The 13,601-nt window shown below is 40.1% G+C and overlaps 1 protein-coding gene across 15 annotated transcripts in view; it reads right to left on the bottom strand.

The window, feature by feature from the left end:
- Positions 1-13,601, bottom strand: part of LOC139963946 (uncharacterized) — a 78,882-nt gene that overhangs the window by 65,069 nt on the left and 212 nt on the right. For 13 of the 15 annotated variants that reach the window (XM_071965187.1, XM_071965192.1, XM_071965193.1 and 10 more), the window contains exons 2-8: positions 6,303-6,362; positions 3,546-5,848; positions 2,839-3,169; positions 2,068-2,287; positions 895-1,115; positions 224-375; positions 50-111 (exon numbers count right to left, since the gene is read on the bottom strand). In XM_071965187.1, the coding sequence (XP_071821288.1) occupies positions 50-111; positions 224-375; positions 895-1,115; positions 2,068-2,287; positions 2,839-3,169; positions 3,546-5,848; positions 6,303-6,360 (3,347 nt within the window). In that variant the 5' untranslated portion in view covers positions 6,361-6,362. Of the gene's footprint in view, positions 1-49; positions 112-223; positions 376-894; positions 1,116-2,067; positions 2,288-2,838; positions 3,170-3,545; positions 5,849-6,302; positions 6,363-11,621; positions 11,658-13,601 lie in introns of all 15 variants that reach the window. The other 2 variants (XM_071965188.1, XM_071965189.1) reach the window with 2 other exon arrangements.

Genomic DNA, 13,601 nt, shown 5'->3' with positions numbered 1-13,601 from the left:
AGGTCATTAATAATTTACATAAGATTTCATAGAGATATAAAAGTCTCACCGTATAAGAGGTCCCGGGAACGCCTTGAGTTCTATCGCCTCCTGAGATTCTTCCAACATGTCCTGTGTAAGAGTAAAAAGTAAAAGAAGTAGAAATATTCCTTTTTCCTTCATCGTATCATCAAGTCAAGGTGTTCTGATCCTGTGAATGATCAATTAGAAAAGGAGTACTCACCTCCACACGATGGATCTCGACTCTGGCCGGCATTCCGTCCGCTGGTGTATTTGGTAAGACTTTGATGAGATGACCACCAGGACTGAACCTTGCGACAACATGAGCAATTCCAAATTTTGTGGGAGTCATTCTCTCTTGGGGAGGAGGAGACACTAGAAGAGGAGATACAAAGAAAGACTTGATCCAAACAGATTTCACAATGCACAAACCATTCAGTGAGATTGAATGGCAAAAAACATCTTTTCAGTGAGATGAACATAAAATACATGAAGCCTCTGGTTGTTTGCAAGAATTGAAAGAAGATCCCAGTCATTTATTTTATCAATCAGTGTTAAGTTTTCAAAGGTCTGGGCAAAATGTTGGAGATCATACTATACCAAGTAACTTCATGAACCGGCATAGATGCAAAACATGGTGAAACAGAGAACTTCCTTTCACCAACATGCACTTCAAATGCAAACATAATCTCATGGAATCAGATGTCTACCCTACCCAAGCCCCCCCCCCCCCCAAAAAAAACAAGATCTCTCAGCCATCAGGTAAAGAAATACTCAGAATGGGAGGTACTATGTCACCCTCATAAATTTCAAACTTTTTGGGAAAAAGAACTTCTTTTTAAATGTCTCTGGTTTAGAGTGGAGAATACCCTGTTAGGTAGAGTGCTTTCTCACCTGTCTGTGTTTCTTCAGTGAAGCTACTGTATTCCTGTGAGTAACTGTTATAATCTTGTTGTCTGTAGCTACCATCCCCCCCTGTCTGGGCACCATATCCCATCCCTGACTGGTCCATACTCTGTTGCTGCTGGTGGTATCCCCCATCCTGTATCCTACTCTGATCAGCGCCATACTTGTCAGGAGTGCCTCCTCCGGCGTGGTGAAATTCTGATGTAAAGCTGCCGATGGAATGGAAAATTATAGTTGTTTGATGTAAAGAAAACATCCACAATCCTGCCAATGGAGGCCACAACACCCTGTGGGAGCTTGTTACCTATCAGATACACAGGGATCCAATAGGCCTGCAGCCAGTTCAAGCAGGGGCACCAACAATTTAAGGAGGGGCACAATACTTGTGTAGTATTTGTACACATGTTGATGCAGACGGAAGAGGGGGTGTCTAAGTTGACTGCATGCGGTGGGAAACCTCCTGTAGCCATACCTGGTCACATACCTAGAATCTAAATAATCTTAAAGTGGACTCACCCACCCACATGTTGAGTCGTGCGATAGACATGAATCCTCTGGGAGGATAATTTTAGTACATTGGATCATTTACAGATTAAGTTTATGCCTGTCAGTTTGCCTCTGAAGAAGATTCTGCTAGGATCAAAACGTAAGTTTATGAACAATAGAAGAACACTAAGTTGTCAGTTCATCCTGTATTACAATATTAAAATGGACACAGGTATCATAGTTGATCAAATGCAACACCATCCCCACCTACTTCCCATTACCCAGCCCAGTGAAAAATAGAGGTTGTTAATATTAGGTAAACCACATGTCAGGCCTGATCTTTACACTACCTCATGTGACAGGGTGACTTTAATTTCATGCCAAACAACCAAAGCTTTCCATAGAGCTTTGTGAGCAATAAGTAGTTTAGTTAGGACATTCATCGTATTTGTCTGCTACAAATAAATCTTGTCGTTCAGAAAACCTAAAGAAAAGTCCATCAAGGAGACCTTCTGCAAAACCTTTTTATTGTTATTCTACAGGTCGAGGGTCAACCACAAAACCATGTTATTGTTATTCTACAGGTCGAAGGTCAACCATGAAACCTTGTTATTGTTATTCTACAGGTCAAGGGTCAACCCATTGCCTATCAAAGCTCTGTGAACCATCACCAACCTGTCTTCTGTCTTGTTTCCTCCATCTTTTCCCATCTCCTCTGACTGACTCCTCCACTCTCCACTCTGGTCACCTTCCCGGGTCCAGTTTTTGGCTTGTTGTGCCCTCGCTTTCTCGTAGTACCACCGATAGTCATCTGCACGCCACCATTTAGGCCATCCGCCTCTCTGCTGGTGGTACCATTGTCTGTAATAGTCATCTCTCCTATATTCCTCTCGATCTGTAGAGAGAAATAGTGGATTTGTTAAGTCATCGAGACTTAATTCATTGACTAGACACTGTACTGTATATCACCTCATGCAGCAGGTCACCTGAAAGTGACATGTCTGGGTGAATTCAAGTGATAATATAAGTTTAATTCTCAATGAAAAAAATAAAAAAACAAACAATGCTATAAAGAACGGTCATCGTTATAGAGATTTTAAGAAGTATGTGTAAAACTTACAAAAGGAGTATGCGGTCCATGGTTATGCTCACATAGCCCCCTGCATTGTATTAACCAGCACTCTTAGGCTTAACCCCCCCCCCCCCCCCGAAGAAGGGCAAAGACTTCAAGTAGGAAAAAAAAAACAAATAAAATAAAGGGGAGAGGGGGAATCTTTTTATTTCCATGACTTTTAAAATTTTGCACTCGCTTTCCACGACCTTTTCAGGCCTGCAAAATTTAAATATTCCATGACTTTCCCAGGTTGTCCATGACTTTACCATGACTTCCCAAGCTTTCCTTGACTTTTCCATGCGCAGAGCATGAAACAAGTAACTTGACTATACCTTTTGGCCATCTTTGGTAGTTGTAGTTTTCAGGGTACTCTCCTCCCGCCCATCCTTGTCTTGACTGCGGCCTTTCTGACCCCTGCCTGGACGGTGTCCTGGCGTAATCATTCCACCCACCGGATCTATCAGCGCCCTGTCTGTATGGTGATTGTCTCCCATATTGTTGAGGTGGATACTGCTCTGGAGGTATAGGCCTTCCTGCTGCGTCATACCTTGTACCATAACCTTGTCTTCCGTACCTATCCCATCCACCTGGATATCCGCCATACCTTGGGTCATATGCCCTGTGTCCCTGGCCTTGGCTGTAAGCACCGTAATGGGGTGGGTACTAAAAACAGACAGAAGAAAATGGAAATATTAGCAGACATGATTATCTAGATCGATGGTATTGAAATTGTCCGTGTTTATTGGGAAAAGCTTGAACATAAAGTGCTTAAAAAGTTAGAAAATATATCACCAATCTTAAAGTGGAGGCGAAAACCTCCTCCCTGTGAAAAGGTGAAAACTGCGGTCACCAGCCAAAAAGTTGTGAATATTATCCCAATTACAAAACCACAAACCATTTAAACTTTTTACTTTTCAAACTTAGTTGATTCTACCTGAAAGCAAAGCCTGCAAGGTATCAGTTTTGTGTGTTAAGTAGGCTAGGAATATCTATTTTAACAATGTGGTAGACTCTGTCATTTAATAGGTATTACACAAACCTGCTGTTGTAGATGGGATGGTCCTCCAGGGCCACCTGGATTTTGTGCTGGGTATCCTGGTTGGGACGATGGTTGTTGATGAAGCCCTTCATCTGGACCACTTGGTGCTCCACTGGTAGGTATTCCAGTCCCAACTACTGACTCCTGAGATGTTACCACCTCTCCTTGTGAGGAAGGCTGTGGTGCCATCAGTGAACTGGCTGTAGAAGATAGAGTGTGGTATGGCTTTCCAAAATCAAATGTTGGTTGACTAGTTGGTGGCTGTTGGGTTTGCTCCGTACCACCAGTGGTAGGTAAGCCACTGGTATCGCCTGGGGCTATCTGCATGGCCCCCATCTGTTGAGTAAGTGGAGCGACATTACTTACAGGTATGCCTGACTGGCTCCCCGGTCCAAGTGCATCTGCGGTTGCCCTCAGGGGCATCGGACCAGGCTGGCTCATGCTGGATTGCGACTTGGGCTGTAATTTCACTGGAGAAGGATGCAACACAGGCATAATGGAAGGCTGAGAGAGTGCGGGTGCCAGAAGGATGTTACCAGCAGTAGAAGGGACTCCGGTCGACCACAAGGGAGGCGAAGGGTTGACGGCCGAGGTCTGCTTTGGCGTGTGTCTGCCCGAAATGCTACGAAAGGCACTGGTGTGACTGGTGTCTAGATCAGACAGAGTCGGTAGAGTCGTGGTCAAACTGGACGGTCCCAGAGGTGAAACCGTTGGTTTGTCACTTGAATTGACATTAGTTATATCTGGTTTTGATATTTGACCCGCACTGGGAACACTAGCAGACAGATCCGGGTGGCTCTCCATCACACCCCCCACAACTCCACTGGGATGACTTTCAGTTCTATTGTCATCATCAGAGATCAGACCGCGAGGGGAATCCGCAGGTAAATGTTCGCTTGGATCGCCAGATCCAGGGGTCACTGAATGAGGAGGATTAGGCCGGACCGATGGTGTTTCACTTGCATCGTCCCTGGCAGGAGGAGGCTGACCCTCCATGTAAGCAGCCTTGCTGGAATCCTCAATGTCAGAAATGAGGTCACTGCTCTGGGTCCTTGGTCGTCCACCAAATCCCTGTCCTTCACTTGGATTAACGAGACTACTCTGCTTTACAATTTCAGGCATTCCTGCTGTATCAGCAGATTGTGGTATTGCCCCATCACCAACACCACCACCTAGAGGTGGTACTTCAGCAGTCCTCAATGCCCCATCTCCTGCCAATGGTGATGCAGGATTATGATGTCCTATACCAAAACCACTTCCCCCTGGATCTTGTTGAGGACCACTCGGTCCCAGATTTAAGTGAGGTTCAGATGGCGAAGAATTCAAGTCTAAATCTGTCCTTAAACCAAATTCTTGGCTATTTCCTTGACCAAAAGCATACATGTGTGGTTGTGGTTGTTGTGATATATCTCCATGGCCATGTGGCCTTTGACCTAGATCGGGGGGTAGACTGCCGACGTGGCTCTCGGCTAAACCGCCCGGAATTCCCTCGATAAGGTTATTGAGTGGGAGCTCTGGCTTGGTATGTTCCAAACTGGAATCTTGAGAAGCTGCTGGTATAATGTCGGGGCCAGATAGACCCTTGTTGGGGTTGTTCCTATCAACCACTGAATCTTTTCCTTTGGGATTCACTAAATCAACATCATCTTCATCTCTGTCATGGAAGAATCCCGACAGACCGCCACCACTTGACGAAACAGATTCGTTGTCTGCCTCTGCATTTGGCACTTGTGACGGGTGTGGGTTGGGCTGGTAACCAGGCTGGAATTCTCCTCCTAGCGGATTTCCAGGTTCAAATTGCTGTTGATAATTAATTTCAGGGTGGTCGGCTTGGGGATTATGGTACCTCCCTTGATCTGGGTAATGAGGATGCATACCATCACCTTGATTCCCATGCCACCCCTGATGACCAGCTACGTCATGGTGTCTTTCGTCACCATAGAGTGAATGTCCGTGGTTGGCACTGTCGTTTGCGTAGTGGTTAGCAAAGCCACCGGATTGGTTCCACCCTGGATTTGAATACCCATTGTTATCCACTCCATTAGGAGGGTGCGGTCCTGGTTGCCAGGGAGTCTCCTGATGGTTGGTGATGGGCAGGGTATTTCCAGCAGGTTTCTGGTAATCCATAGGGTTGTAGAAAACTGGTGGTCCTTGTGGCTGAAAAGCGGGATTCATGGAGGAATAAGGAGTGTGCTGTGATGGTGCTACTTGTGGTTGGGAAAATGGTGGTGGCTGAGGTAATGTATTGAAGAAATCTGCACCACCTCTCCCCTGTTGTCTCCCCTGATGTCCCCCCTGATGACCTACAAGATAACAAATATATATATTAACATAAAATCACATGACATGCAAGGGTCTTTACCTATCAACTAAAACAATTCATGAAAAAAAAGATAATAGGAGTAGCATAGCAAGTGTAAACAGGCAACATAAATTAAAACAGATGCATAGCTACAATGTAATTCTATACTGGTTAGATGAAACACAGCTTGGCATAGAGCAGTTCTGTATTATAATACTATCCAAACACTAGACAATTTGATATAAATTGCAAAAAAACACGATTAACATTATATGTTCTTTCATTTAGATGAACTTTACACAAAGTATTCAAGTCCTTTTCCCCAACTGTGATGTTCAAACTATTATGCTTTGATAAAACAACCCAGAAGGTTGCCAATTGCAAATACACATATTTTTGTCTTTTCAGTGAGTTTAATAATAAGAGAGGGAAGAATAAAGAAGCAACCAACCAACCTTTATTATATGCTGATCCAGGATATTGCTGGTTAGAGACATTTTCATTACCTGACATATCTGTAGGAGGAAAAACACAAGACAGACATGTTATAGAAAATATCAAGTTACTTTCATCAAAAATAATGATTTTTGGTTGTTGTAATAATCAACAATCCAGGACAGTTGTCAGAATAAGTAGAATAACAGCACAGATTAATTTGCCATCTCTGTTTCCTTTATCTCATCCAATCTTTTTTCGTTTTTGTTTTGTTCAGCCATGTTTGACGATGAAGTACAGCGATGCTCTGCCCATTTGTCGGTTCCGCAAAACGAGTCGGTATAATGTGGTCAAATACCAAAACATGAAGAGGGTCACTTTACGATTAGGAACCAGATCATGAAAAGGATTAATTTGGGATTATTTTCAAGTTAAGATTGTTTTACTTATTAGTTACAGTCTTGCTGATAATTGGAAGTGATGTTGGCATGGAGATTGAACTAACTCTCAAAATAGTGCTATCCTATTTCTCAAAGTGTAGTTTGTGTATCTCCACCTCCCCTCCCCTCCCCTGCCCCCTCCCCAATAAAGCTGAAAAACAAAAGTCACTAGACACTAGTAATTTGAGAAGATATTACAAACATTGTGACCATTTAATTGCACTAACTACATGCAGAGCTATTTTTATACCACATTAATGGTACATTTGAACATGCAAGTAATAAATTAATACTCCAAATACCATAGTAGCCACCTCTAGCAGAAATAAAAAAAAACTGTTTAACCATTTGTTTGTTTTACCCATTGATTCACTTGTACCACATGCAAGTTACACACAAGGTATTTAACATACACAGAATATGAGAAAATGCAGAGAAAATGAACTTTAAATGTCTTTTGGGGCTTGGCAAGGAGCTCACAACCTTAGAAAGAATGATACTTACTGTGGTATAGAATAATCAAACAATGGCAGTCCACTACCCATTTTACTGTATGTGCACTTTCATGCTAAAGATGATATGGACTATACCCCTGGTATTCAAAGTAGGGGTCGCAACCCTTTTGATGGTCACCAAAATAAATTGGAGGGTTGCCAAAAAAGTTTGCATGACAAAGCAGATTGCTGATATTTGTGGGGAAAAAAAGTGGAAAAATCTTGAAACATGAACTTACTGTACAGTATAACTTCAAAGGTTGCAAATGTAACACCATTTTGCAATAAAGCACCCTTAATGCTTAACCATATCAAAAGTCTCAATGGGGAGGGGAGGCATGGGGGATTAATGGAGGGGTGGGAGGTTATCTCCTCATTCACCCCTTTCCAGTCCACAACATTCGAAAATCGACGAAGGTAAAATTTGGGGTCACCAAGCCAAACAGTTTGAATACCAGGAGACTATACCAATTCACCCAAGTTTGTGCCTTGATCTTAACAGTCAACAAGCTCTGATTTTTACTACAGGGTCACCTCAAAACTCAATACAATATTTCTTCTTAAATGGATTTATTTTTTTAAATGTTGTAATGAATCTGTGCAGACAAGGGTAAGCTTCAAGCATTTTTCAGCAGTGGTAATGAAGCAATGGCACAAAAGGAATGATACTAGCTAATTAATATGATTATTGACGATGCAACAAACGAAGCAAGATACTCTAATTTTCTACCAATGGTATCATTCACTCTCCTTCTTGTCCCTGGATGTTACTGTACAAAACTTATTAAAGATTTCTGGAAATATTGTGAAAAGATACTGTAAAGTGATATAGTACTGGTCATAAAAATAGAGCAATTCATAATGTAATACAAAGGAATTTTTTTTGGTTATGTAAATTATGTTTTTTCTGATATCAGCTCAGCTATTGGTATTAACTCAAATATATCTAAGTTTTCTTTCTAGAAGTGGGTGAAGGTGGGGTGCATCATTGCAAAACTTGAAGGCTGCATAGTTTAATTAAGTGTCATTATGTGATTAGGAGCACTGTTTGCTAAAACTTTGTTAACACTGTTTACACTATTTTAGAAAAGTTCTCTCTCAATGTATGTACGTCATCAACACAGTGTTTTTTTTTCTTCAATTTTTTTCTATTGATTAAACCTTGTTTTTTGTGGTTCTATTTAAAGGAGAGTTTTTGTGGTGCAAAGGTGATGTGTCATTCCCCAGTTCTAAACATCTCTCCTACTGTGTACTGCCCGGATCATCATGGTCATTTGTTGTTATTTGGCGACATTTTTTTGCCCCCACATCCAGATAAGATTTCTATAAACTTTTCCCTGCTGGGCATGCATACATATCCTCCCATTGGAGTTTATACAGTACTACCATACTATTTGGTACCAACAACTAATACAATTTAACGTTTCCCTACCTTGGCAAGTAGACAATATAATGTACTTTAAAACATAATCTATCATTCCTCTGCTATTAATTTCAACTGATAAAGACCAATATTGACTACCTAATGGCAGTAGAAATCTGCTATAGATCAAAAGCATACAAAACAATAGGCAGACTCAATGAAGCGCAAACTTTCATTACACTTGACGTTATAATGCCAAAGCAGGACAAACCAAACAAGCGTTCTCTGTTTACTCTCAGCAGCTGCACTGAAAATACTGGAGGGATGGCAAACAAATCTACCAGCTAATAGATATCCCAAGAGGAAATTTACTCTAGTAATATAGACATTCACATCTGCCACACCCATATATCCTGTACAGGGTGATGTCATCTCAACACACACTGACACAAAAACACATCAAAAAGAGAGAGATAAAAATATGGGAAAAGGGAAAACATTAAAAATCAAATAAAGTTATTGAGATTAGTTAATATTGTCTTTCATACAGTGTTTCAATACATGTAGGGACATGAACAGTGAGGTTTTCATTGTACTGTTCCATGTTTAAAACTGTTAAAGGACAATATTATCAAAACTTGAAAACACAGACAGGATTGTCAATACTCAGACCAAACATTTTTTTATTATGAGCTAAAAGTTGGTGATAGTGTTCATACCTTACATTTTGGGGGGGGACTTAAGATAAAAAGTTACCTGTCATTTGTAGAAAAAGCTTTTGTTGAAGTTTGAAAGTCAAACATTTGTCTAGAATTTTAAATTTTTGTTAGTGTATTTACTGCTTTAATCTATGAAAAGTCTGGGCATCAAACTGCAGAGAAAACTTCCAGAAGAGTTTTCTAGTTTCTAAGTCTTGTGTTCAATTATCATATAAATTTGAGTAACACTTGGCATGTTTGGAATAAATGCCCACTATGGAACTCAAAAAGCATTGTTAAAAGTTAACCTCTGCATACCACAAAACACCAATTGATGATCATGATGATCTATCAAACACCTTTTGTCCTTAATAAATTTGTATCCTACATTTAAATTTTAAGATTTGAGGCCATACAATTTTATTTTTTCAAGATTTTTTTGTTACTTCTGATGAGCTAATAAACTTCTAGTCTGCATGCAAGACAGCCAGTCGTCCACCTACTTCCATTTATCAGCTTTTAATGTGTACAGTAACATACCAGGCTAAAAGGCAGTAATTTTGTGTCATTAGGCAACCACAGCCGAATGGCTTACACTTCTTGTGGGAGGCCATCCCATGTACATTTTTTCCACATTTTGGATTTGCTTACAGTTTGGTAGACCATAATTTCAGAAGAACTTTCAGTGAATACATGAAACACACATTTAGACATTATCAAGGGTTGTCAGAACATGTTTCACAAAGTTTTACACATTCCAAAGTAATATGCATCAATTCACTGACTGCACTGGACAACTAGTCTTATCAACTTAATGATTAATCAAGATTTTTCTGAGCACTGGTTCAATCAAACTACAAGAAACTAAACTATGAAGGACTTGAACAGCACACAAGTTTGCAACACCAAATGACAGCAAGACATAGAGGGAAACCACTACATGGAGAAATGACTTCAACCAACTGTTGAAAATTTCCTGGCAGTAAATAACAGCGATAATTTTCAGTAGATAAGTTTTGCAATTTTGAAAACTGATATGTGAACATTTTTTGAACCACTTCAAGCCACTGAGGAACTGTGTCCACTGCAACTGGTGTGTAGAGAGTGATGTCAAGTTTCAGGAACATTTCAAGGGATTTGGATTAACAATAACAGACTTTTCAAACCAACGGTAGTTTAACATACAATGTTCAATTCAGTGTTATAGATCACATTTCAATGTTCTTATTCTCTGTCATGTTTCCTTACTTCTTTGCCTGTGAAACCCAACACTTTTGTTAACTAAGTCTATTTCCATAGGCTCAGTGGGTCAAGCAGGCTACTGCACCTTTTACTAAGTCTATTGGTTTCGAGCTGATCTTGTGATAAGTTTTTCACATGTAAAAATAAAAAAGTTACACACTCCAATTTAAAGCTAAACCATAGTCAAAGTTTCCTTTCCAATATATATACTTTATCATTTTTGGTAGGGCAAACCTATGGGTTTCTCATGAAACCAAAAAAATCATTTCAAAGAAGGATAGTAAACATCAAGGCAATAATACTTCATTATGAAATTTGAACCTGTTTCTATTTAGAAAATCACCTAGGCATGACCTATTCATCTTTGATTCAGCTTCTCTTGCTTCGATACCTATACATCATACCAGTGAACAATCTATTCGTTATTGCATCACAAAATGCTATGCAAAATGAGCAAATTGCTATACAAGTGCAAAGATAGCAGTTTTGGTACACAGGAACACATAGTAATTTTAAGAGACCCAAGTTCATAGCCTTCAATTCTGCACTAAGTAACACTTACTTATTCCCTGCATACTATCAATGCTGTACATACTTTACACTCATATCATTGCACCACAAAAGAGGTTATGCAGCATATACATTACATCATGGAGGTACCTCCATGATTACATGTGTGATGTATTAATATCACCTGCATTAAAGATCTGTTTTCATTGTACAGAGCTAACCAAACAGTGAAAATGGATACTGCTACATGTGGTGTACATCTCATGAAATTTAGTGAAATTTTGTCAAACATTCACTTCAAACTCAAATTTTTGGCAGCCAAATGGATTATAGAGTCAGCCTGTTATTTAGAAAAATATGAAAGATGCATTTTATGTACAGTGCATACCTTCTAAAGGAAACATTTTACAAAAGCCAAGCACATTCCCACCACAAACATTTGACAAGAGAAAGCAGACTGGTTGTTTTTTTTTCATTTGTGAGGAAGAGCACGATGCTTAATTATGAAAGAGACAACAAATGATTACAAGAAGGGAGAAGCATAATACAATAGAGATGTTTAATGGTGTCGACTAGATGCATCCGAACTTACCAAAGCATGTTTCCTACTAGTACTGTAACTGTCTACCTGCAAAGTAACAATATACTTGAGTACTTCCATTCAACTTTGATGATTCACACAAATGTATCATGGGACATTTATGAATGTCCTAAAGTTCTTATTATACACTTTGCCTAGAAAAACAATGGAGTGGTTGAAACCCTGTGACAAGTTTCAGATTTGGTTTTGGGAGGAGGTGGAGGTAGGGGGATGGGAGCACTGGAGTCAGACCAGTGCTTAGTAATGTTGACATTGACTATGAAAGCACCAGGTCCGTGTGAAAATAATTGATGTGAAAACTATTGGGGTACCCGGCCTTCTCCCGTCCCCTCCCTTCAGGGGGGTCCTTAATAGGTCACTAGACAACACTTGGAATGTATGGGTTGCTAAAATGTGATAACTCAGACTTTGTTGTCGGATCACAAAAGTTGAACAGAACTTTTCCATACTTGAAAGAATCAAGTAACATGTGATTGGTCCATAATTACACACCGAACATCACCATTAAAACAATCAGGGTTGATTGATGTAGTGTCTACGGACTTTCGAACTACTAATCTATAAATAGCCATAACCTCCTGGAGCAACAGCCTTTAGTGCATAGCAATGATGGAACAGGTTGGCTATAAGCCTAAGGAAAACTGCATGATATCGTGGTACCGTATAAGTGCCGTAACTTTCATGTTTTAAGAAAGTTTTGGGTTTTGCAAAAAATGTTGTAAATTGTCAAGATAGTCAATTGTAAGACAAATACATCCCTAAAAATGCTTTTAGGAATTCTTCCATCATGCAGTGCACATTTTCATAAGTACAGTAGCTTGTCCAATGGGACAATTTCACTGTTAGGCTAGGAAGGCTGTAGAGCAGCACTCTTGCAAGTTAATAAACATTTTCCTAAATCACTAAAAATCACCACTCAGGGAAAATATTCATGTACTGATTGTAAAAAGTTTTGGCCCTAAGTAGTAAATATAAATAGGCAGCCTTGCTCTATAAATCAGTTCACAGGTTTAGTGAACAGTTGTTTACAGTCTTACAATATACGAGACTGGAGGCCTGCATAGCCTTTATACGTAGTAACATTAGGCTTATTTATGACCTTATATTATAGGCCTAGGCCTAGTTGGGTTTTAGGTTGAATGCATAATGAATGGGTACCCAGAGGACCATCCGAAATTAGCAAACAGGTACCCAGGCGCAAATTGTTGGACCTTTCCCACCACTTCTATGTCTAAGTTGCCAGGCACAGATGTTTAATACATGCCAAGATTTGTGGATTTTGCTAGCCTAGGTAGTGTGAAGCAAAGCAATATACAGTGCATATGGGCCAATGGTGCACCCACAATAATGTGCTCTTTTCGCCATACAAAAGGGCTTTAACGCCATCAGAGTAACATGACGGAATGGTACTTTTTCCATGGCGGAAAGAGCACATTTTCTATGGTGAATGTACTGATGACGGAATGACACAGCCCCCCCCCCCATTTCATTTTAGACGTGTAGGCCTACTGCAGGCTAGTACTACAGCAGTCCAAGCCAAGCCTGATTTATAAGTCTCTGCAATCACAATTTTTATTTTTGGCTGGCAGTGGCATTTACTAGTTAAGGCTACAGTATATTCTTCTGAGCTACAGTGCCTAACTTGTCCTAAGGCCATAATTAGGCTAGTACAAGCCTGTTGTTAGTTAGGCTACCCAGTGTTGGGCATTATGCGATCTATGTCTGGGCCTAGTACAAGTAAAATATAAACACTAACAAACAACAATGCGAACAATAGCTGTGATTGTTTCTTTGAAAATATACCTAACAAGTAGGCTATGTTTGTGCCGAAAAACAGTAGCCTTAAAAATCTCAAAACAGGCACAGCTACGGCCTATGTGTAAGCGTAAGGTATCATTAGGATAAGCTTAACGTTAGGCTACAAAATACGTGATACACTAGTCCAGAGTTCACCACTTATGTTACCAATGA

This window comes from Apostichopus japonicus, chromosome 22, assembly GCF_037975245.1.
Source record: "Apostichopus japonicus isolate 1M-3 chromosome 22, ASM3797524v1, whole genome shotgun sequence".
Taxonomy (NCBI): Eukaryota; Metazoa; Echinodermata; class Holothuroidea; order Aspidochirotida; family Stichopodidae; genus Apostichopus; species Apostichopus japonicus.
This window is presented reverse-complemented; position numbering and strand designations above follow the sequence as displayed.